The 25,459-nt window shown below is 40.4% G+C and overlaps 1 protein-coding gene across 3 annotated transcripts in view; it reads left to right on the top strand.

Moving 5' to 3' along the window:
* prex2 (phosphatidylinositol-3,4,5-trisphosphate-dependent Rac exchange factor 2) overlaps positions 1 to 23,420 on the top strand; it is a gene marked incomplete at its 5' end in the record, with an annotated part of 93,782 nt that extends 70,362 nt beyond the window's left edge. For 2 of the 3 annotated variants that reach the window (XM_083901571.1, XM_083901572.1), the window contains 12 exons: positions 209 to 337; positions 1,726 to 1,767; positions 2,636 to 2,733; positions 2,856 to 2,963; positions 3,906 to 4,008; positions 4,597 to 4,740; positions 4,825 to 4,939; positions 15,150 to 15,216; positions 15,349 to 15,539; positions 18,361 to 18,463; positions 21,882 to 21,949; positions 23,288 to 23,420. In XM_083901571.1, the coding sequence (XP_083757697.1) occupies positions 209 to 337; positions 1,726 to 1,767; positions 2,636 to 2,733; positions 2,856 to 2,963; positions 3,906 to 4,008; positions 4,597 to 4,740; positions 4,825 to 4,939; positions 15,150 to 15,216; positions 15,349 to 15,539; positions 18,361 to 18,463; positions 21,882 to 21,949; positions 23,288 to 23,333 (1,214 nt within the window). In that variant the 3' untranslated portion in view covers positions 23,334 to 23,420. Of the gene's footprint in view, positions 1 to 208; positions 338 to 1,725; positions 1,768 to 2,635; positions 2,734 to 2,825; positions 2,964 to 3,905; positions 4,009 to 4,596; positions 4,741 to 4,824; positions 4,940 to 15,149; positions 15,217 to 15,348; positions 15,540 to 18,360; positions 18,464 to 21,881; positions 21,950 to 23,287 lie in introns of all 3 variants that reach the window. The other variant, XM_083901570.1, reaches the window with a different exon arrangement.
* Between the last annotated feature and the right edge of the window lie 2,039 nt (positions 23,421 to 25,459).

Here is a 25,459-nt window from a genome sequence, read left to right as displayed (position 1 = left end):
AATGGTTCTTATCCTTCAATAAACACAATAAAAACCACTGATTTAGAGACGTGAAGCTTCGATGTTAAAAGATAAAAAGACGATAAAGGGAAAATTCATCAATTTAGCAGTTACATTTTGTCTCGACTGCAGCCGTTTGTTGCAGTTCTATGTCCTCACCTCTCAGCCTGTCTTTATTTATCTTTCTCTTTTACCTTTTTAATGTCAGACTTTCAGCAGGAGATGGATCCCAAGGTGAACTGCACCAAGAAGCTGCGTCTCCACGTCAAACAGGATCCTTGGAACCTTCCCAGCAGCGTTCAGACGCTCACACACACCATCGCTAAATATGTCGAAGGTTAGCCCTCACACACACACACACACACACTTTAAAGCTTTCTCACACATTTATCCTGTTAAAAGAACGTTTGGCGAGTGCATTAAATCAACACATTCTCCCGTGTCCGCTGATGATATTTATTAGATGCAGTAATAACCTCTGCTCCGCTCGTGTCGTGGCAGGTAGCCGCTAACTTTCACCACGCTCTCGATACATAAATTTAAACCGCAGTAATAAAACAACTGATGTTATATCCAGATAAGAAGTCACCGCTGTTTTCCAGACATACGATCGTATCTGTACGAACGTTCCATTTCAAAAAAGTACAATCGAGTCCAACTTTATTTATAAAGCACTTTAAAAACAACAGCTTAAACGAAGTGCTGCGCATACATTACAGAGATAAAATAAAGTTTTACTTCAGCAAAATAGTAAAAACAGCATTTTGAGTTCCAATTAAATTATTAAGTGACTATTTTACTTTGTGTATATTCATGTAAAAGAAGATATTTGTAGGTCAGGAGGTCTCAAACTTGAATTAAATTTGGTGCCACAGATCATCTAATCTGGCCACTAGGGGGCCAATTTTTTATTGGGAAAAAAAGCGACTAATTTAATTGAAAATTATATAACGATATTCCATCGTGATATCGCAATAAAAATCGAATTATGATTGATATTCTCTCAAAATTTCTAAATAAAAGCTATCTATCTATAATCTATCTATTGGAATGGTTGGAATAGTTCACAATTATAATGAATTTATATTTCTAAATTACTCAAACACAAATAACTCTATTATGACTTCATATTAAGTGGAGGGCCACATGAAATCATTGTGTCTGTTGATCTTTAGGCTTTTATTTTGAAGGTAGGCTGTGTGACACCTATATAAACAGTTGGCTTCTATTCAAATGACCAAAGCTCTGTGTTAATGGCATTTGCTATTAAATGTCGTATTCTGACAATTTACAATCACACGTAGACGTACACACTCGCCACCACAGCCAAACGTATGCAAATACAAACAGGATGCAGGCTCTGGTCACATGACACTCCTGGGAAAGGTGAGCTGACGGTCACTCACTCACAACAGAGAAAGTCCAAATAAGCAAAGTCAACATGAAGGCACAGTTTAGCCCCGTGTACACTCCGTGCTGAGCTCTCCACAGCTCTGATACGACTATAAACAAATGTGGATTTATGTTATTATCTTTGCCTTTGGCTGTGGTTTATGATGATTCTCTTTTCCTGTGTGGAGATAAACAGCTGCGGAGCTGGAACAGAGCAGCAGAGTTACTCAGCATCATCCTGTTTATTACTGCAAGACGTGGAGTTTCTGATGAAGGTCAAAGTGGAGGTGGAAGATGTGTGTGTGTGTAACTGTGTTTGCTGTTTCTTTTCAGAGGTGAAGACGAGACTGCTCTTGGTTTTGCTGCAGTACACAGGTTTGTCTTTCCCGTTTCTTACCTTTTTAAATTACATTTAAATATTCAGGTAAAGCCAGTATTTTAAGGAAATACAATGAAATGTGTAGTAACTTTGGACAATTTAGTGTTTATATTCACCCCTGAGAAGCTGAGAAGTTGCACGTCAAAGCTCAACGTGAGGTTATTACGGTAATTTCACGAAAATCAGCGTCTTTGTCACCAGAGAGGAGAGAGTTGGAAAAACGCCTTAAGTTGGCCTGTTTTTGGACATTAAGACAAAAACTAATGTTATTTTAAATATGTTTTATACTGTTTAGACATTCTAAACTGTTAATACTAACTAATAACTGCCAGATGCTGAACATTATTTTGGAAAAATGGGCAAAAACACTTAGTCACATGACATTTTCTGGTCCTTTTATGGTTAAAATAAGCTCAGTAACACTTTAGATTAGGGAACACATATTCACCATTACACATAAGTCGCATACTAGCCCTTTATTAGTAAATATTGAGCACGTATTAACACCTTATGCAGGAAAAATCTTAATTAATGTCATAATAGAGGTAGAATAATGTGTTAATACGTGCTTAATGATTACTAATAAAGGGCTAGTATGCGACTTGTGAATATGTGTTTAGGTGTTAAAGGGTTAAAAAAAACAATTTTGTGAATGAAATGAAATAAAACAGATTTTCATAACATAATAATAGTATAATATGACTTGGAGTTTTAGCCAGTGGTTAAGTTGGTTAATAATCATATAATCTCAGGGTTCATGAACTCATTTGTGACTCAGTGGATTTCTGTGCTTTTTTCCTCAGGAAATTGTAGTCATAATTATCTCCCACTTGGTCAAACCTGTCACTTTTCTCCCTCCGTCAGATTCTGAGATCCAGCTGCGTCGAGACATGGTCTTCTGTCAGTCTCTGGTCGCGGCCGTGTGCGCCTTCACGGAGCATCTCCTCGCCGTCCTCAACCAGGTAAAACCACTCCACGCTCCTCTTTGGAATAGAAGGAATACTTTTATACGTATATTTTCTTATAATTTAGCAATCTTATGGCCGTGCTTTAGTTCCACAGTGTGAACAGAGAGGCCGATCAGGACCCCCAGGACCTGCAGGAGGCTCAGGAAGTCAGCCGTCGCTGGCTGGAGCAGATTGCCAGCGCGGGGCTGCTCTTCCACTTCCAGTCCCTGCTTTCCCCCAATCTGGTAAGAGCCAGACTATAGAATACGGATATCACAGTCTGCAGGGAGAGGAAGCTGGATTACACAAAGAAAAATTAACACAAACGGGGTCAAACAAGCAAACACGGTGTCCGCAAATAAACATAAATCAATCTCCTGCCCTTAAAAAAAATGGTCAAATGTACAGAAGGGATTTAAATAATCAATATTTTAATTTACCTTGGCTGAGAAATCGTCAAACAGTCCGTGGCTCCTGAAAGAGTTCATTATGAGCAGTAAATGTGGATTATAACATCACTGAGGTCCACATTAACCTTCCCCTCCCAAGATTTCATGAATCCGTTCAAAGGTGTAAGGCTAGAGAGGCTGAAACTTAAATATGAGTAACTGTCCACTTTCATTTCCTCCGTCCGTGCTCCCTCTTTTTCTGCATTTTGCGTCATCAACCACACATAAAAACATGTTTTGTCTTTATAGCGATGAGGTTATTTTAGCGTCTATTTCCGTCTCCTGTCACTGGGAGTCAGACTGCACACAGGAAGTGCTGTAAAAGTGCATTTTTGGACGGAGAAATGTGTGCGGCTAAGGCTAACGTCGCGTCCCCAGAAAAATCGCTGACGCATTTCCCTCCTTCCTGCTGCCAAAGTGTCTCATTCTCGTCTCTGAAGTGTCTCTGAAGTGTCTCTGAAGTGTCTCTGAAGTGTCTCTGAAGTGTCCCTCTGGACTGGAAAAGACATGTAGCATGAGGAGATCGCTGTAAAATGTTGTGGAAACAGCATCTCTGTGTTTCACAGGTGTGTTGATGTGTTGATGTGACTCGCCCACACACTGCAGACACCATTTAAGATGATGTCTTTAGAAATCCTCCTCCTCCATGTGATGAACAGACAGAGTGGACAGATGCTGTGTGTGATGTTATGCAGAGACTGTGGTTGTGACACCAGTGTGTTGTCTTTCCCTCCCCAGACAGATGAACAGGCCATGTTAGAGGACACTCAGGTGGCTCTCATTGACCTGGACAAGGTCACATTCTACTTCCGTCAGTTTGAAGGAGAGCCTCTGGTGGCCAGTACGTCCTCTGACTTCTTCTGTTTTAGATTTTAGTTTCTCAGCTGTGTGACATTTAAGTGAAGTCTTAAACTGTGAGTCAGGTCTCTGAATCTCCTCTTCTCTTCCTCCTCTCCTTCCTCTCCTCTTCATCTCCTATTCTCTTCCTTTTCCTCTCCTCCTCTTCCTCCTCCTCTCATCTTCATCTTCTTCTCCTCTCCTCCTCTTCCTCCTCTCCTCCTCTTCCTCTCCTCTCCACCCCTCTTTCTTTCTCCTTTTCCTCTCTTCTCCTCTTCCTCTACCATCTTCCTCTCCTTTCCTCTTCCTCTCCTCTTCACTCATCTCCTCTCCACTCCTCTTCCTCTCATCCCCTCTTCATCTTCCTCTCTCCTCTTCCTTTTCCTCCCCTCTCATCTTCCTCCTCCACTTCCTCTCCTCCTTTCTTCCTCTCCTCTTCTCCTCCTCTTCCTCACCTCCCCTCTTCCTCCTCCCCTTCCTTTTCCTCTCCTCTTCCAATACTCTCCTCTCCCTCTCCTCTTCTCCTCCTCTCCTCCTCAACCTCTCCTCTTCCTCATCCTCCTCTCCTCCTCTTCCTCTCCTCCCCTCACAGACATGCCCGTGTCGTACCAGGTGGAAGGCGCCCGTCAGACTCTAAAAGTCTGCTTCTATCTGGAGAGCTTTTACTTCTCTCAGCTTCCGCTCAGGCTGAGAAACGGAGGCGGCATCAAGATCTACCCTGTGCTCTTCACACAAGGTACAGAGGAAGTGTGATCATGTGATCATGTCTGCATGATGATTAAAAAGCTGTTTTAAACGAGTACAAACTCTCTTTCTGCAGCATTGGAGAGCATGGAGGGATACTACTACAGAGACAACGTGTCAGTGGAGGAATACCAGGCCCAGATCAACGCTGCGTCTCTGGACAAGGTCAAACAGTACGACAAGAGACTGAGGTTTGTGCCACAACTGACTCTGCACTTATTTGAACTCTTGTGCAAATCAAAGCTCAGTACACACACGCACACACGCACACACACGCACAGCAGGGATGGCAGTGATTGGATGAGAGTGGCCCAGCGTGTCACCAGTGCTGATGCAGTGTTTCTTACCTCACACACCATTGGTTTTGCTGCACACCAGAGACGATTATTGATGAAGAACTTAATGAGGTGGAAAGAGAGAGAAAAAATTATGTTTCATGTCCTGAATGTTTGAGTCCATGTTTACACTATACTCTACTGTGTGTAAGACCTGGACAGGATTTGGCATGCGTACTTGTCATTACCGTAACTTACCGTAAATTCAAAAACCATGGCGTGACCCTCATGTGTAGGATAAAGCTAGTAGAAGATGGATCAATGGAACGTAAAGCAGAAAAATGGAGTGTTAATTGCGCCCGTGTACTTGTCTATACGTGCCGTATACTCGACACGTCGCCGTCTCAGTACTGTCGTTTCTGAATGGTTGAATAAATAAACTGCCAGGTATTGAAAAAGTCAAAGTTATCTTGGAAAAGGGGGCATTTTTGACAAATCTACAGCCATAAAATCAATATAAATCCAGGTATCCTGATTATCATGATTCTCCTAAGAGGGTTAAATATTAAAACTGGTGACACGTGACGACAAAAGTATGGTAATAACTTTGAAGTTTATTAAATGGTTATAATCGGATAATTGAATTATTATAATACATTAATGGTAGCCTATTATAATGCTCATTACCAAGCTATTAATACATAAATAATAATATTATTAACATGTTGTGACTGTACTGTAATTGAATTGTAACAGAAGGTTGGGACTGCAAGTATTCTGAGTTCCCTGCTTCGCCCTCTAGTGGAGAAGTCCAGTAACAACTCCTCTGGCTGTCGACACAAATCCCCGCTTTGTCCTAACATTTGATCCACTGTTGATTACAGATTCTGTCAATTTAGGAACAATAATTAGCTTCTCTTATATAAAGGTGTTTCAGCGTGAACAGGTGGACTCGTCGTCCTCTTCAGACGAAACCATCTGCTGCAGATTGAGCGGATAATTAAACACAGATCAGAGCTCACAGAGCAAAAAAAACCCCCGTCATCGTCTTATTGAGGAGCCGTCTGCTTCAGAGAGGACGACGACGGGGGTTTCAGTGATTTATGGTTCACGCAGACATCTGCCACATCAGTGACGGCAGCGCCACAACAAAGCAGCAGTTTGAAAAGAAGTTGAATTTGTTTGCGGTGTTTGGTTCGATGTGAGCGAGGACAATTCAGAGCATCAGTTTCCTGTGATCGTCAGATTTCCCCAAAGCACAGTTTGATTAAAGAATCGCGCTCTTGTCATTTAGTCTCAGGTCGTTTCCCGTCGCTGTCGTCTCTTTGTGAGCTGACATTCTCTCCTGGATCTTCTGGGAGTTCACAACCTTTTTAAATATGGCAGAATACAGGAATCTTTGTCTTTTCCCAAAGACGAGAGTGTGAACTTTAGGATCAGTCTTTAAAATGTCAGCGTTTCTAATGAGAGAGACGCGTGTTGTCCTTTAAATATGTCTATAAATGGACTTGAAATCAGTCTCTAAAGTCAGAATAGCGTGTGTTTTTTGTAGCTTTGCTCGTTTTTCTTTACGTTTCTGTAGAGTTTGACCTGAACTGAGAGTCGAATTGAATTGACAGCAGTAACAGGGAGCAGATGGAAGAGGAAGGTGATTCAACCCTACCCTCTACCATTTCACATTTCTAAATCCACACACCGAACTTTGAGGAAGCCCACTGTGTACGTACAGTATGTCAAATTGATGGAACGATCCTTTTACACGTTTTTTGTTTTAAATTCTACTTTATGACAAATTAGGGTGGGAAAACATAACTTTGAAATCTATATCTACTTGATATAGTAGTTAGAAAACTCATACAGATGCATTATTAAGTATGTCGCAGGGTATCATGCAACAAAAAAAAGCCTTTTTTGTGCAAAGTCATTCAAGTAACAACAGAGAAAAGGCAATTATGTGTGTATAATTGTATCATAGCACGCAGTTTCATTCATAAGTGCTTTGACTTGCTTTAATTTGGTGTATTTTCGCTCAATTACATTAATATATTAACATTACAAGTCACCCAGGCCTGCAAATTATACTTCATGTATATATATACATGAATAATTACCCACCTAAATTGCTTAATCAGTACTTTTAAATTCAACAAAATACTGAAATAAAAAGAGAAAAACAACTGCAGGAAACTTAACTTAAGAGAGAATTCCCCAGTAAATTCTCAGCTGCTTCTCCACGCTTGGTGAAAACAGTGTCACCATCGTATGTGTGTGTGTGTGCGTGTGGGCCTGTGTGTGTGTTTGTGCGCATGTGTGACGTTACGAGGCCACATCCATGTGTGTGTTTAGGGCTGAACCACAGACTCCCTGCTCCTTCAGCAGCAGCTCTGACCTCAGTCTCCTCGTTATCCTTGGAGCTCGGCCACGGCCGCGCTGGTTAAAGCCACAGTGTTGGTCTGTGCCACATGACGGCCCACCGACTCTGACACTGACACTGACACACAGACACAGACACAGACACAGACACAGACACAGACACAGACACAGACACTGACACTGACACACGGACACTGACAGAAGGACAAATCCGTAAAAAAAAAAACGCAGGCCTGAGATTCTCCTCAAGTCCTGAACTTTTACACATATCTCAGTCCTCATCTGGGCATGGAGAAGGGATTATCTACAGATTATTTTTCAATATTACATTTACAGAAGAGTATTCATGCAACGTTTCTTCTGTTCTGATTTTTTCTTTAATCTCAGAATGCGGAAAAAGACAGAATTCAGATTTTTCCTCAAAATTCTAACTTTTCTTTAAATTCAGAGTTCTGACTTTAATCTCAGAATTCAGACTTTTTTCTTTAATCTCAGAATCCATGCTGTTTATTTATTTGTTTTTTCGATGTGACAGTAGAAGTGTTTAAATGCATAATAATTTTATCTCCGTCTGTATCTTTATCTGACGAAAAAGAGGTGAATGTTCTTCTGCAGTATGATTTCCTTAAGGACACAGATTCACCTCAGAGAAGATGAACATAGAAAAGGGGAAGAGAGAGAGAGAGAGAGAGAGAGAGAGAGATGTCTCAAAGATGATGGGGGTTGAGGACGAGAGGATGATGATGTGGATGAGGACGAGTGGACGACCAGAGCAGAACTGGAGTCTGTGAAATGTTTTATTCAGAGAGAGGGAGATCATCACAGACCGGTGTTTTCATCTTGTTTTGCTCTTATTGACGAGGAGTTCCTGAGAGGGAATTGGGTTTATTTCCGTTTTATTGATTTGAGGAGCGCAGCACATGTATAGAATAACCCACATGTGTCAGAAGACATCATTTATCTCCACAGGTGTTCCTTACAGGCACAATGTGTAGAATTTTACATTTATGACGCTTTATTTAACTGATTCTAACGATTCAGTTCATCTCACTTTCCTCGTCACGAGTGTTGTTTTTTGTCCTCACTATAAAACGACAAAGACGTCGCCGTTCCCACGTTTTCTCCGCTCGCCGTCGTGATTCAATAGCCGTGAAATACAAAAGTGTTTTTATTTTAAAGTCGTCTCCCTCTTGAGCGCGCATAACACAGTACAAATAAAGTATATATTATTTTTTTTTATTGTCGTTACATATTTTGTATTTCATGCTCGCGGAGTTTAACGGCCGCTCTGTCGTCGCCGCTCAGCGTGCAGCAGAATCACAATCACAGTTTTATTATCACTGAGACTGAGCCTCTCTCTCTTGTTTATGACACTTTTATATATGTATAATGTAAATATGGTGCCACACAAATATATATATACACATGTATATGAGCGGCTCTGACAGCAGGTTCAGTGTAAATCACACACGTCGTCCTCTGAGGACGCCTCAGTGCTATCAAAGGAAGACGGTGTATGATGTGACATCACTTTATCTCGCCCTCGACAGCAAAACAACAACGCGAATGAACAGCGACGCAGCTCCAAATGTGTAATTGATGGTATTTTCTATATGTAACGATCCTCAAACAATAAAAGAAGAGTTAGTTAGTGGTAGTATTTTTCCTGAAACCAGCCTCAGTTTTTCAGCAGGACGTCCCACATCACCAGAGCTCAGAGTTCAGGTGTCGGGTCTTGGTTCTTGGTTCTGCTTCAGTTAGTGTTCACTGAAGCCGTGTTTATGGAGCTCAGAAGGTCCATCCATCATCTCTCTCCTCTGATTCTAAACTTAGTCGTGCTTGATCTCCTTCTCCTGCTTTGTCAGCATCAACATTTCATTTTTTTGTCTCAAGTTGATTTTGGCAACTCAGACCCTGACTGACGATTATATACTGTGTGTAAATTAGGAGATAAATCCTCAGTTTTAACTTGATTTTAAAAGTTTTAGTTTCACAGCACTTGGGAAATAGCTTTAACCCTTTAAGGTACTACTCAACTATTTGGTCGACCTCACTTTAAGTCACTATATCTCACTGAAAAATGCATCAGGCTGAACTCAAAAATGAGCCATCTCTACCATTGCATATACATAATTTCAGAGGAGTTGTACAGAATTAAGTAAATTAATTCAACAAAATAAGTCTTATAAGGGTCAAATAATTGTTTCAAAACATGCTCAACCAAACAGCTGACTTTTTATTTTATGGTCAAGGTAGAGAAGCTTAGCTAATGTTGGTAAACTTAGGGTAGTGTTAATGTGACTCAACTGTTTGGTAGAGGACTGTATCTGAAATATTGTAGGGTCTAATTAAAAAAAAAATATATATACTGATTGTCGTTATTGTTATCATAAGTGAATAAAACATGAAAATAAATAATTTTTCCTTTACTTTTTTATTGGTGCGTAACTTAAAGGGTTAAAACCATGACATTTATATGAGAGGGCTAATAATTTACTTACAGCCGTACTTAAATTCTTCCTCTCTCAGAAACCACTGCACTGTAATAGACTGTAGTGTAATATAACTCCATGTGTGACCTTCATGATGATGATTTAGTGAAGTTATATCTGACATATTGGTTGACACTGGCGCCAACACAAACGTGCATATTTACATTAAATATTTGATTTATTTCACTTTATTAAACAACTTTTCTGCATTGGAGTTTGCATGTTTTCTCTCGTGTCTGCGTGGATTTTCTCCCACAGTCTATAAAAATATGGCCCATGTAATATAGAAAACTGGCTTCAGACAAGTGCACTTTGAAACCAGAATCCCGGGTTGCGTGGCTTAGATTCGGTTACTTTGCCATTTAAAAATGAAAGTAAAGTTATTATAAAACGGTGCATTTTTATATAACCTTTGGTGATAAAAAACTTCACTTGTATCGCTGAGTATTCACTGAAAACCCAGGCTCATTTGGAGTGTTTTTCCTCAGGAAATCACTTCTAGTTTCTTTCTCTTTCTTTTTTGAATGAAAGACTAATGTATCTGTTCCCACACGCTGCTGCTGCTGCTGCTGCTGCTGCTGATGCTGCTGCTTCTGCTTCTTCTTTTTAAAACCTCCGCTCCTGAGACGCCCTCAGCATTGACCACTAATGCTCTTTTGCTGTAAAAGGCCTGGACTGTGTGTTATTGTCACGAGAGAAGAAGCAGAAACAGAATGAAGAATTCTCGTCAGCCCAATAGAATAAAAGCAGCTCCTGCAGCAGCAACAACACGCTCATCTTCTGGCCTTCTGCCAACGCTTCCATTACAGCTGTGTGTGTGTGTGTTTTCTTCTATTTGTTCTCTTTCTGGGACTTTTTCTAAACACTGACCTTGTTAGGACCAGGAGTCCTCATGGAGACCAGAACCTGGTTTAACCCTCTAACACCTAAGCCTCAAAATCCTCAAAATGCTTATTTTAACCATAAAAGAGCCAAAAATTATCCTGTAACTAAGTGTTTTTGCACATTTTTCCAGAAAACCGTTCAATATCTGGCAGTTATATAAGTTAAAATACTGCATTAACAATTTTAAATGAAGAAAAACACTGTAGTTGTACACAAAAGCACCCGAATTTGTGTTAAATTTGAAAATTGAACAGTTTAAAACATATTTAATGTAACATTTGTTTGACTTTTTGTCTCAATATCAAAACACTCACTTCCTGTGACACCGAGAGTGAAATTACCGTAATAACCACACGTGTGTTGACGTGCAACTTCTCAGCTTTTCCGATCGCACAAATCGTTGCGTAATTACTTTAAAGCTCTTTAAAGGACTAAAACCTGGTTTAACCCTTTAACACCTAAGCCTCAAAATATCCACCTGGACTTTTTTTGATTATTTTAACCCAAAAAAGAGCCAGAAAATGATCCTGTGACCAAGTGTTTTTGCCCATTTTTCCAGAATAACTTTCAAAATCTGGCAGTTATTTACACTTTACTGCATGTTAAAGTAGTGTATAACAGTTTAAAACATTATTTAAAGTAAAATTTATTGGAGTTTTTGTTTCATTGTACCCAAAACTCTCTCCTCTCCGGCGACAAAGACGCAGATTCGCCGTCTTCCTGCGACATCGCGAGTGAAATTACCGTAATAACCACGCGTTGACGTGCAACTTTCTCAGCTTTCAGAAACCGATAGAATTTTTTAGATAATAGAAACATCGCGTAACTACGTTAGGGTTAGAGGCTAAGATTTGAATTGTGGGTTATGTTAAAGTTAGGGATCTCCTGGATTTTGTTTTTAATCTCTCTCCTGAAGAAGTTGAGCATATGTTTGACCTTTTGTTTTTTAAGCCTTTTGGAGAAAAAGCAGCTTGAAGCTGAAACAACAGACTCGGTGGATTTCTCGACCGCGTGTGTGCTTAACCTCGCCGTGTCGTGTTTGCTCGCCTTGTGTGTGTGGTCCTGTAAAAGTTCATTTCTCGTCCGTTATAAATGTTTCTCAGGTGCTGAGAAAACACTGTCGGGCTCACAGGAAAATATGTGTTTCTCAAGCTGTGGTAGACGGTTATATTTAGCAGTGAGATGATGATGATGATGATGAGGTAATAACCAGTTGGCTTTATTATGACCTTGCCTCTGTGGTAAGAGGTGTGTCTTCATTTAGTCTCACACTGATCTCACACGACTTCCCCTCAGGGCTGATTCTATCGTAGATATCTGAAGATAAAACTCAGATCGGTCGACCGATAACAAGCGTGAGAGGATTCTTTAGTTGTAAGAAGAAGAAGAGATAACAGTGTCAGAGTGAGTGTTCCACTGAGAGCTTTTGATTTCACCTCAAGTTTCTGCTGTTGTTGTTGTTGTTGTTGTTGTTGTTGTTGTTGTTGTTGTTGTTGTTGTTGTGATGGCAGTGTTTCGTTGTATTTTTAACGCCTCACTGAGTCTTTCTTTGACCTGTGAGGCGAACGAGATTTTGTCTGGAAGCTGTCAGACTCAGCCGTTTGTTTTTCCTTCATGAACCGGTCCAGAAAGGTCCTTAAAGGTCCTCAAAGGTCCATACGAGGGTATAAAATACACATAAAGGCTCATTCTATGCTACAAAAACCAAACTATTTTTACTTTAACGTGAATATACACCTATAGAAACATGCTTATAGGTTGTATATTCAATTTAAGCTACTAAACCCTTCTATATATTACACAATGTACCTTTAAAAACAAACTCCTGTGCTCCTGTGATGATGTTCTCTGTATGGGATGAGTTTATAGAGCTGTGTCTCTCCACTGTGATGCAGGGGAACTCCCAGTCTATTGTCAGCATCCTCTTTAAATGATAAGGACGCCTTGAAGCAATAACATGGGCTGTTGGCTGCATGTGAACCCTCTGCAAACTCTGCTCGCTGGAAGGTTAAAGGAGCATTTTACCGTGCAGGGATTATAGTAAGCAGTGAGAAATAAAAAGTTTGACGTAGGGAAGTGTAACATGGACGAGTTCCTCGTGTGCATCACACCGTGTTGTACAGTTGATTTATGTGTGAATCTGCTCGTGTGGAAATAACGACTTGTCATAGTCACAGTAGTTGTTGGAGGTTTCCTACAGCGTGAGTCTGCAGGCTCATCAGAGCGTTGTCTCATGTTGTCTTTGTGTTTGTGCCTTTGTGACGACCTAATACCATTTGGGATGAGGACCTTTGTGCTGCTCCTCACATCTTTAAAGGAGTTTTTTCAGGGTTAAGACCTGGTTTTAAGGTTAGGTAACCAAAATTAAATGAATCTGGGGCCATAAAAAAAACTATTTGTCCCACAATATCAAGATAATAACATGTTTGATTATTAGGTTATTATGCAGATATACTACAAAACTGATTATACCCAACCTCTTATAACATGGAGAACACAGAATTATGTAGACGGAGTTCTTCCACTGTTTGTGGCAAATGACTGACGTTAAAATCAACCCTCTTTGAAATAAATGAAGCAATATTTAGATTTACATGTAGCTCTTGTGTGTGTGTGTGTGTGTGTGTGTGTGTGTGTGTGTGTGTGTGTTTTCTCGGTTAATTTCATCTCGGCTGCTTCACAATTATTATTCAAACTCTTGAATCTGTGGAAAGTGTAAATGCCGCTCTGATTAATTAACTTCCCTAATATTTTGTCAGGCAGAAACACACACACACACACACACACACACACACACATACAGCAGTTATAATGAATAAGCCTCCTTGGCCTGATTTTAATCACCTATTGAGAGTGAAAATGCAAATAAAAGAGCTCGTGCTTCACTGGTTCTTGTAAACAGAAACTCTCCGTCCTTCAAAGTCTGCCCCGTGTTCCTGCGTCTCTTCACTTATCACACGTGTGTGTTTTATATTCGCTATTACTGCTATTATTATTATTATCATTCCTGTTATTATTATCATCACTGCTCACAGCATGTAGTGGACTATGTGACTTTATGACGCTGAGTTTTAATACGGCACAGTGTGGCTATTTTTAGTTCACTGCTGGATCACTGAGATTTGATGGAGTCACAAACTGCTGAGTTTGCACTCGCTCTGCGGCACACACACACACACTCACACTCACACACACGTCCCCTTCCTTCCTCTCTGCATCAGGACACTAGTGCAGTGCTGCCCCCGGTGGTCAGACAGGAGGCTGTAAATGGCCACCAAATCAAAGAATACTCCATGAATGAATGAATGAGGCACTTTTGCTTGGAGCGATGCCCGGGAAGAGTGTGTGTGTGTGTGTGTGTGTGTGTGTGTGTGTGTGTGTGTTTGTGCTGTGTTACTCTGCTGATTGTGAGTCACATGATGCAGCTCCACGACGAGCCAATGGCCCAGTTTTCTCCAGAGAAACAGTCTCTGCTCCTGATGACCTGATGCCACTGTGTCTTATTAGAAAAAAAACGACATTATTCTGCCTGTGCTTGGTCTTTGTGAAGAGAGCGAATGTGAATTGAACATTATTCCTATGTGCAGCCTTTAGCGGTCAAGCAATACTATCATACCTGACATGTGTATGTATGACGAGAAATGCTTAACATGTTTTTTGAGCTGTAGAATTCTAATCTGAGGGGCTGTATTGTGTTAATGTGGTTTTCCCGTGATTAGATACAGCGTCCTTTCTTGCGTGTGATCCTCCATTTTGTGTCGTTTTCAGCTAGCAACAGGTGTCACACACCTTTTATATACATAAAAAAAAAGGATCAACCCTTTTATTTGTTGTTGTTGAGCATGACCTGATGGTGTGCATTCTTGATTTTAATTTTTTTTGGAGGAATTTACATTTTCACTGATTTATCATGCTTTACCAGGCAGGCAGCAGCTCATCAGCAAAAAAAAAAGTATCTCGGAATAACTTGAAATTTACCATCATAATAGTCAGCATCGCCCTGAACAAGGATGTGTTGAAAATATTTGCAAACTTCTTAAGGAATAATTTTAATGAATTTTTTAAAATTCAGGAAATTATCCATTTGCTCTGATGCACTTTGACAGCTGCACATTTGTGTTGTGCCTAATGAGGTTGCACAGTGTTATGTATTTTTTTAGCCTTTACGTTCCATATCATGCATTACCAGGAATACATACTTCCTACGGGCACTGCACTAGTCGTAATATGAAAATTAAATTCATCCTGTGGGCTGGAGTTGACCCTCTGGTGGACTGGTTCTGGCCCACAGGCCGTACGTTTGACAGCTTCCTTCACTCAGGAATCACTTATATATAAGTTTTGAAGTTAAAAGTTGTTGTTGTTGTTTCTCCCAGAGCGTTCTACCTGGATCAGTCCAACGTGTCGCCCAGCTCTGCACCCAAAGCTGCCCTCATAGATAAGGTAAGAGCAACATCGCGCACGTGTGACATCGTATGTTGCACCTCCATAATCTGAAGTCCTCACCCAAAGCTTCCGTTTTCATGTTTAATCCCGCACTAACCCACGTCTCTCTCTCTCTCTCTCCCCCTCTAGCTAATGCGTCCGCTCAACGCCGTGGAGGAACTCTACCGCCTGATGGAGAGCTTCATCAGCTGCCGCCGCACGGCCGCCTGTCAGTACACGGCGTGCGGTGCGTCCGGAGTGGGTCTGCTCACCGTGGCCTCTGAGCTCTGCTCTCGTCTGGGAGCCACGCACATCGTCATGTGCAACAGCGGCGTTCACCGGTGAGCGTCTGCGTGTGTTAAATGATCCGTTCGCTGCTCATCATTTTTCCTTCTTTTTCACAACTCTCTGCAGGATTTCTCTTCCTCTTCCTCGTTTATCCATCTCTGCTTCCTCTCCTCCTGGGCTCCGCTCTGTTCTCCTCCGTCTAACACCCAATTTCACCAGCTCTCTATAGGCTCGCCGTGCTGCGCCGCAGGGCTCATCTATTAATACACGCGTATCTGCATTAATTAACAGCAGGAGGAGGATATTGGAGTTAATAGAGCTCATTGTTTCTCACACCAGATTAAGGACTTTTGAACAGGCAGAGCACTTAAGACGTGGAAGGAGACAGGTCAATTACTCCTCATAGGAGTTTATATATGGCCGCCCAATTCACCAGCAGCTGAGGGCGCCATTCATCAACGCGCGAGGACGGAAATATCCTGATCGTTTGTCACCGCTGATCCCTCGTTCCAGCGTTCATCTTTCATCTCTGCTCAAACTCGCCCACCCATTACTCTGATACCCTCTCTCTTTTCTTTTTTACCACCGTGACAGTTTCCCTATCTTTTTGTCTCAGTCACACACACACACACACACAGTGACTGATGGCTTGATAAAGCGCTGTGGATGGAGCTGCCGTTGTTGCCTGAGCTAGAATAGAAAGTTGCTGTCTGTGCACTGACTGCTGCTACTTTATTAACACCCAGCGTCTGTGTGTGTGTGTGTGTGTGTGTGTGTGTGTGTGTGTGTGTGTGTGTGTGTGTGTGTGTGTGTGTGTGTGTGTGTGTGTGTGTGTGTGTGTGTGTGTGTGTGTGTGTGTGTGTGTGTGTGTGTGTGTGTGTGTGTGTGTGTGTGTGTGTGTGTGTGTGTGTGTGTGTGTGTGTGTGTGTGTGTGTTTTAAATTATAATACACAAGCCACAACTCATGCAGCAGATGAGCAGACAGACTGCGATGTTTGGGATTATTTGTGAACTGACTTCAGGTCCTCGCGTACGACCGAACCCGAAGTAGGTGGAGTATTAAGCCCCGCCCACCCGGCAGAAGAAACCTTTTCGAAACAACCACAGAAGAAGAAGTAGTCGTTGCCAAGGAAAGTCCCCCCGACACGTGTCTGAGCTAACCGCTGCGTAGGAATGTGTCCTATTCCCTGCTTCCAGACTTGTACCGCCACCCGATGGTGAAGCGAGATACTACAGGACCCTGCGCGGAAGTATACCAGGGCCTTTAAACGCTACTTCCCCCTCACAAAGTTGCAGAATATTGAGGGCACAGGACCACAAGAGGCTACAGGAGTAAACGTCTCACAGTTGACAGAATATGGATTATTTCTACTGTTATTCTCTGTATAATTTCAGTTTAATTTGACTGAAAAATCAAACCGAGGCTTAGTAATCTGGAGACTGCATCGTCTGTGTGGCAGCATTCATAGGGTAGTTCTGATTGAATTAGCTGCCTTGATGGATGGAGGTAAAGTGTAATATTATGTATATTATATCAGCTTAATCCAGATTTCAAAGCACTGACCGACTCTCAAAGAAAGACCCTTTTCTCGCACTGTTTCCCATTCCGCTCACACACACACACACACACACACTCTCTTCTTTGTATTTGTTGCTCTATTTCTTTTTCTTCATATTTAATAATTTAAGAGATTTATGTGAAAGAACATGGCTCTGGAGAACCCACTGAGCATAAATGGAATATTGGCTGGATGATATAAAACAGATGGATAGAAGTCGCACAAAAGAAGGAAAATGGAAACGGTGCAGCGACACACACACACACACACACACACACACACACACACACACACACACACACACACACACACACACACACACAGAGAGTCATTTTGGGCAGTTCCTTTATCCTGATTCAGCTGGAGTGATATTTAAAGAAACTCCATGTCTTTGACTTTGTGTGGGAGGCTGAAAATTAACATTTGAATCTTAATCAGCTTTACTCAAAATAATATTATCAGTTGTATTTTTGGTGTGAAACTCTGCAACAAGAGGAGAAAAGAAAAGAGCTGAGGTTGGATCGCGGCCCTAAGTCTGACACTCTGGGAACTCTGGACACTTCTAATTTACAGAGAAAAGACTCTGGATCGATGGAGCCTGTTACAGGAAGGTCACCCAACAACCTGACAACACAGATTGACTCAGTGGCTTTTAACACACCTCACACCTTCAGAGCAGTGACTGTACATTGTCACGTGGACATTAACGCCTGAAAAAAACCAGATTGAGTGACGCTTATGAATTAGTGAAGAGAAGGTGAAGCAGGAGGAAATGTTATGGTAATGACAAGGTGACAAAAAAAGAGCCAAAAAACCTGCTCGGGGAGGTTTTGATGTCGTCGTCGTGGTGAATTCATCATCATCTCCTTCCACATGAAGAGTTTGGCATGGTTTTATTTTCCCCACCGATGTTCTCCTCACTCTCAGATCTTCTGTCTCCATCTGTTGTGAATGTACAGCTTCAGTGAGAGAGAGTTTAATGTGACGAGAGGAGGGTTTGAATACAGACGTAAGAATCGGTGACACACCTCTACTCTTCTGTTTCCTTATTTTCCTTATTTCTTCTTCTCTTTAACTGAAGAATTCTGTATCGTGATTGTGTCCAAATGCCAACTAATCCATCCTTCATTATTCTCTGACTGTCTCTGTGCAGCTGAAGCCAATCCCAGCTGACATTTGGTGAAATTTGGCCAGGCTTTAACACTTCCCCCTCTCAGCCTCAGCCTCAGCCTCAGCCCCTGACGATACCCAGAACAATGTGGAGGAGTAAATTTGAGCTTATTTGACCTTTTCTGTTTTCCTCTGTGATCAACAGCTGCACCCTGAGTGTGACGTTGGAGCAGGCCATCCTGCTCGCCAGAAACCACGGCCTGCCGCCTCGCTGCATCATGCAGGCCACTGATGTCATGAGGAAACAGGTACGTTGTGCTTCTTATGGTCAAAAATAACCTCGGCAAAGTTTCTGGATCCAGAATCATTATATGAACACAGTATTAGCAATGGTTGAGAGTTTGTCTTTAAAGAAAGGAGCAGCTATGGCATCTTAGCTTCACAGTTAACCCTTAAAGGTTCATTATGTAATAAATCTAAAGCAACTGGCTATAAAATCTTCCTAATATGTCACAGAGACTCAGGAATTATGCTCATATAACAAACTGAACTCACCAACAACAACAGTACAGATACAAAATACATTTAAAACAATATTTTGCAGACTGCAAATCATGTTTATGTTTTGAAATCATGTTTTGGCATGTGGCGCCACCTACCGCCGTCTACCAGTCATTGCAGTCATAAAACGCTCTATATTGCATGTTCTTATAGCCTCTGTATAAACTGTCTGTTTACACATGGTAATGTAATAGTAATATGATGTTCTTAGGGTTAATGTGTGATTTCTCTCAGACTCTATAACAATGTCAGGGTCAGCCAGCGTCCGGTATCTTTTATTCTTTGCCGTTCTTCACAATCATGAAGGCCTCTGCTCTGTCCTCTGCTGCCTCTCATTTTAATCTCATCGCACGTTTACACAACAAACACAAATATGAATTATGTCCAAAGATCCAGCCGACTTGTTTGGCTGAAAGTCTGCTGCTTCTTGTGTTCTCGAGGTCAAGTGAAGGAATTCCTCCTTGTGCCTTTGCTCGTTCAAAAAAACACAGATTATATGTCTTAGATAGTGGTTAGTTTTGCCGTTTGCAGTGAGAGGAGAGGACAGTGATACTGCCTTTATGTCCACACACACACACACACACACACACACACACAGACACAGAGAGAAGTGGGCCGGCAGCCAGGAGGATGTAACTGGCCTGTGCGTGGTCTGACCTTGAGTCAGTACTTATGTGTGTGTCTGAAAAACACCATCCGTCTTCTTCTGATATGAGGAGATTTCATCCATGAATCCTCGCACCTGCACCTGCTCACAGTCACTGTGATTTACTCGTCGTGTCGTTCCTTCTTGTTTGTTAGCCTTTCGTCGTGCACTCGACGTACATCACTCACCTCTACTTCCTCTGCTGAACACTTACTCTCACTTACTTACTAACAGTTAGTTGCACTGTAGAGTTGATCAGGTCATTGATTGATTGACTGTGGAACACTGGTTTCCCCCTGAATATGTGCACAAATCCTACATCGGTGCAAAGCAGCTGTTCGATCAGCTGCGTCCATGGAGCGCTGATCTCACACAGGTGAAGGTCTGCAGTCAAGATGGGATGGTGGATGGTGGATGTTCTTCCTGCTGCAGTTCGCAGCATGTTCATTACACAGCTGTAGGGTTTTTGTTTCTGTCGCATAAAAGAGTGGAGCTTTTTAGAGCGGACTTTAATGTCCACACCTGTGCACTAATCACACTCCTGAAACAGTGAATTTTACTTCGCACAGAGCATTTAGCCTGATTTCTTTCCAAGTGCAATATAGAGAATCTTTTCTGCACAACCTATAGGTCAGTGGTGTGAAACTCATTTTAACTTTAACAGTACTGCACTATTTGATCTCCAGTGGGCCGGACCAGACAAATAATAGCATAATAACCTTTTTACAACAAACAACCCACATTTTTCCCCTTGGTCTTTTTTAATTTATTGAGAAAAACAAGTGCAATTTCAACAATATTATGCCCAAGTTAACTATTTACACAACACATTTAACTACAGGTATCTAGAAGTGAAACAAATAATACTGTATACAAACAACAAATCTGAGCACAAATACGTCACACTTCAAAGTCTATTTTGTGACTTCTGCACAATTCTTGCTAAAGCGAATGAAAAATGCATTTTGTAAAGCCTGACCTTACCCTAACCCTTTAAAATAAATGCAAAAATGCAAATAAAAAGGAGTTAATTGAAGTCTTAAGGATTAAAAAAAAGTGAAGTGTTTAGTCAGTAGTGAACATGCAAACCAGGCTCAGGATCTGTGGGCAGCAATGAGGCCTCGGTACGTTGATCTGGACTCGGCCACGGTTGCACCACAAGGTCTCAGACTTCTGTTTATACAGGAAAAACTTACATTATTTTAGTTAAATTCACGAAAAATAGGAGCAAAACCAAAACTGTTTGTGTTTATATCATTATTTTGTTGAGTTTACCTTCAGCCGCTCGCTGCTCGGTGGACTCTTGTGTGTCTTTGTGTGCATCTCAGACGCACTGAATTATTTGTGAGAGCAGGTGTTTGTGTCTAAATGGAGAAGCTGAGTGTAGCGTATTTAGCGTACTCTTCCTCGTCCTCCTCCTCCTCTGCTGCAGATGTGTAGATGTGCAGACTCTGCACTCAGAGACCTCGAGCATGTGAACAAACTGAGAGAGAGAGAGAGAACCTGACCGAGCACAATCCACCGCTGCACAACACGCAAACACAAACGGTCGTCGTCTTTCAAAGTCAAGTTACACTCACAGTAATTGTTGAGCTGACTTATTCATGTGGATTCTCATCAGTCGTGATCTGGACAGGAAGTCAAACACATCATCAGTTAGATTTCATCCTAAAGTTTTGTCAACAAACCTGTTCAAGAGCCAAGTGTAGAGTTTTACTGCTAAAATTAGCGGAACCTCAACGCAAAATCAATACAGCGGCGTTGAATAATGCACGCAATTATACACTCGATTCCAGATAATGGAGAGCAGTGAATCACACGACTCAAGGCAATGCATTATATACATTTATATATATATAAATAAATGCTGAATCACCAGATGCCGCACTGTTATTTTGTAAATGCATACAAAGCCACAAGATAAATTTTTTTAATAGATGTCCAATAACTTAGTTTAAAACACTTCTGATGAGTATTTCTTATTACCGTAACTCCTAGACTAGACACAGCACTAGAGCTGAAACAATCACTCGATTATTAGTCCGTTACTAAATGAATCGTCAACTATTATGAAGCTTTTTTCATGATTAAAACAACATTTCTGATTGTTTCAGCTTCTTAAAAGTGAATATTTTTCCTGTTTCTTTGCTCCATATAATAAAGAAGAAACGTTTTTTCATAATTTCCAAAACTGATTTACATTTTTCAGCATCTTCTGACATTTTAAGGACCAAACGATGACTCGGTTAATTGTGAAAATAATGCCCCACGAGAAATAGAGCGTTAATTGCCCCCCATATACTTGTCATTACGGTAGCCCCGTAATGTTCAATAAGTATGTAATAAATATGGAGATTGAAAGTTATCTTGGAAAAAGGAAGCAGAAGAACATTTTTTGTACAATTCTACAGCCATAAAATCAAATATAATTCCATAAATTGGTTAAAAGAGCTCTTCTGTGTCCAGTCCATGTTTATCCACAGTGTCCTTAACCGTTTTTTTCTGTTTTTGTCTTGTAGGGAGCCAGAGTTCAGAATTCTGCCAAGAACCTGGGAGTGAGGGATCGCACGCCATCATCAGTCCCAAGGTAAGAAGAAAAAGAGTGAACATCTCCATTGTGTGGCTCCAGTGTGAGATTTTACACAATCATTCTGTTTAACTGTATAAAACTGTAGACTGTAAATTAGGACAGTCTCTTTAGAGTCTCTGTGCTGTATTTGAACTCACTCAAATTCAGTGAAAGAAGGATCTCTGTGCTTTCCGTGACTCGCTCCAAGACCTCAGGGCCATTTGGCCGTGACATATTATGGTCTGCTCTGTGTGACAGGCGGCTCCTTTTGAACCTTTTAGTGGAATTGACAAATACAATTAAGTCTCAGGATGATTGGTGTGGAGACGTCCAGACGTCCAGGCTGCACAGCAAAGTTTCTGCACTCTCACTCACTTTGTGTCCTCGTAGAGGATTAGTGGCACATGGAAACAAAACAAAGAAAACACCATTAAAGCTGACTTTTTTTCTCAGAATTCTGACTTTTTCTTTAATCTCAGAATTCTGACTTTTTTCTTTAATCTCAGAATTCAAATTTTAATCTCAGAATTCCGATTTAATCTTTAATCTCAGAATTCAGAATTTTCTTTAATATCAGAATTCTGACTATAATCTCATACTTCTGGCTTTTTCTTTGATCTCAGAATTCTGACTTTTGTTTAATATCAGTATTCTGACTTTTCTTTAATAACAGAATTCTGACTTTTCTTTAATAACAGAATTCTGACTTTAATCTCAGACTACTGACTTTTTTCTTTAATCTCAGATTTCTGACTTTTTTAAATCTCAGAATTTTGACTTTATCTTTAATCTCAGAATTCCAATATAATCTTTAATCTCAGAATTCCGACTTTATCTTTAATCTCAGAATTCCGATATAACCTTTAATCTCAGAATTCCGATATAATCTTTAATCTCAGAATTAAAATTTTAATCTCAGAATTCCGATTTAATCTTTAATCTCAGAATTCTGACTTTTTTCTTTAATCTCAGAATTCTGACTTTTTTCTTTAATCTCAGAATTCTGACTATAAATCTCAGAATTCATGCTGTTTTACTATTATTTTCTTTAACACGTGGCACTAACCCTCTTCCGTACATATGTAAGTATGTGGGTGAAACAGTGGCAGTGAAGCTGCTCGTGGAGGAATTTCCACCGAGATGAAAGCAAAAGTGATGAATTATGAATAAACTAATGTTTTCTGTTCATTAAAGCAGCACAAAATCATATTTTATATTAATGAAAACGGCGCTCATGAATCTTACCAAGCCGGATATTTTTACTTTTGTACAAACCGAACTTCCAAGACAGATTATTTGTCCTCGGCTGATTATTAATTGGATTAAATGTATTTTCTTTCCCTCTCCTCTGACCAGGTTGTATAAACTGTGCCAGCCTCCGCCCCCGGACGGTGACCCATAATGCACTGCAGCCAGGAAGATGCTGCAAAGTTTCCGTGGGCACCTAAGTGTTCTTTCTCCTCCAACCCCTGAAGGATCAAACTTTATTAAAAAAAACACAGTTATTGAGCATTTTATTTGTGTGTGTGTGGAGAATAATAGCTGCCTTAAGTGTAAATAGAAGTTTGAAAGAAGAAAAAAAGAAGGTAAATAGTATTTTTAATACTTTATATTATGTCACAGCTGTACTGTATGTATGTATTTTTGTTTTTATTCTGTCATGAATCTGACGGAGAGAAGGAAAAAAGGTTGAATTAGCTCAAAAACTCAAAAATGATGCTGTTTTCACGAGTGATAAATGTCATATTATTAGTTTACAGTATATTTAGCCTTTTCTTCTTCTATCGTCAGTATTTCATAAACCCCCGTAAAAATGTGTATTTCCTAACGCTCCTTTTTATTTGCCTGTAAATATACAAATTTAGGACATGCTTTTGTTTGTCAGATATTTTACATTTGTACGACACTTGCATGCATATGAATATTTTTTATTTTTCAATTGTTTATCAGTATTAACATACAGTACAGTACAGTAGTAGATCTATGAGTTACAGTATATTCTGTTATTTTCTATGGACAGTACTCAGGAAATAAAGTATCTTTTTACGCTACCTTTTCTTGTTATTGGACGTTATCATTGAGTGGGTGAATAAAGCTTGACACTATATGCAGAACAACTGATACTATGGTACTCAGCAGGTTTAATTGTTTTGTATTATTGCAGTTTTGTGTGTTTAGAAAAGGTAACAGTGCACAATGAAACCTTAAAACAAAGATGCACTGAACCAAGTTTCAGCAAACCAGCTATTTTCCGCCTTTATTGGAACGTGAAGAAACTGCTCGGGCTTAAAATAAAGCAGGCGTTCTCAGCTGTTTCACTGCAAGGACCTGAGCAGCACTTTGTCATATTTCTGACAGACCGTCACGTAAAGTAATTATACTTCTTATGTTGCATATAAATCATGGTAAAAGCACAATTCGGCCTCGATTCCTGTACAAAAACACTCAAAACTAATTCCTCAACACACATATTCATAGTGTTGTCTTATGCGTAAATAAAGCTTAAATTTATAAATGTAAAGCATTTATATATTCTGTATTTATTTATTTATTGATATGTCAGGAATGTCATAGAATGTAGCAGCCATTAATTAGTATTGTCAGTGTTTATTACTCCTCCTGAACATTAGGGGGCGCAATGCTAAAGGTTGAGGCTGATTACAGGTGTAGCTAAGCTAATTTTTTTGGGGAGGAAGCTAACATTTTTTTTTTGACTGTGCTCATGAGACCTGTGTTGGATATTTTAGGTTTAAAGACTCGTGTATTAGTGAAAGTAACATCGCAACAGTAGCGTGGAGAATAAATGAACTTTTAATCGAAGTATAAGAAAATTTAAGTATTAGTTTTCTCCGGAGTTACGCGTCTGAACGATCTACCAGCTAGCAATCGTTAGAGGCTAAAATGGGACTTGGCCGTTAATGGACTCCATTGAAGTCGAAGAAAAGGTAAGAAAATAAAATCTCTGTTTTTATGTCCGTTTATAAGTGAAAGTAATAAACACTGTAATTCCTGTGGATCAAAATCAACACAATCTAAGATAATAGCAGTCATGTTTTTCACCGTGAAATAAAAATATGTCGCTCGTTATGTCCATTTCAAAATAAAAGCTCTCTGAATTAACATAATTCAAATATATTCCACCCAAACCCAGACTGTAATAAAAAGGAAACTTCTTAATTTCATATTTTCATACTGTTTAGTCTTAATTTCACTGAATGAAAGTCACTGTAGCTTAGTTTTCCTCATCGTTTCTTCTCTAATTAGCAGAATGCGCAGCAGCTGCGTCAATTAAATCACCAGCACAAGTGTGGTAATTAATCAGATTTGTATTTACGGTCAGATTAACATTATTATTATGATATTTTTCTCTCTCTCTCTATAAGCAGGTGGATGCACACAGAGACACGGAGCAGAGAGGAGCAGGCTGGGCTGAGCTGAGCTGAGATAAATGGGAGTGGCACACTTTCCACTGGCAGCCAGTGAGCGGAAGATTTGTAATCTGCCTGCTTCGTCCACGACCACGGGGGA

The sequence above is a fragment of the Microchirus variegatus genome (assembly GCF_963457635.1).
Source record: "Microchirus variegatus genome assembly, chromosome: 15".
Classification (NCBI taxonomy): Eukaryota; Metazoa; Chordata; class Actinopteri; order Pleuronectiformes; family Soleidae; genus Microchirus; species Microchirus variegatus.
The sequence above is the reverse complement of the archived record's forward strand: the minus strand, read 5'-3'. Positions and strand labels throughout refer to the sequence as shown.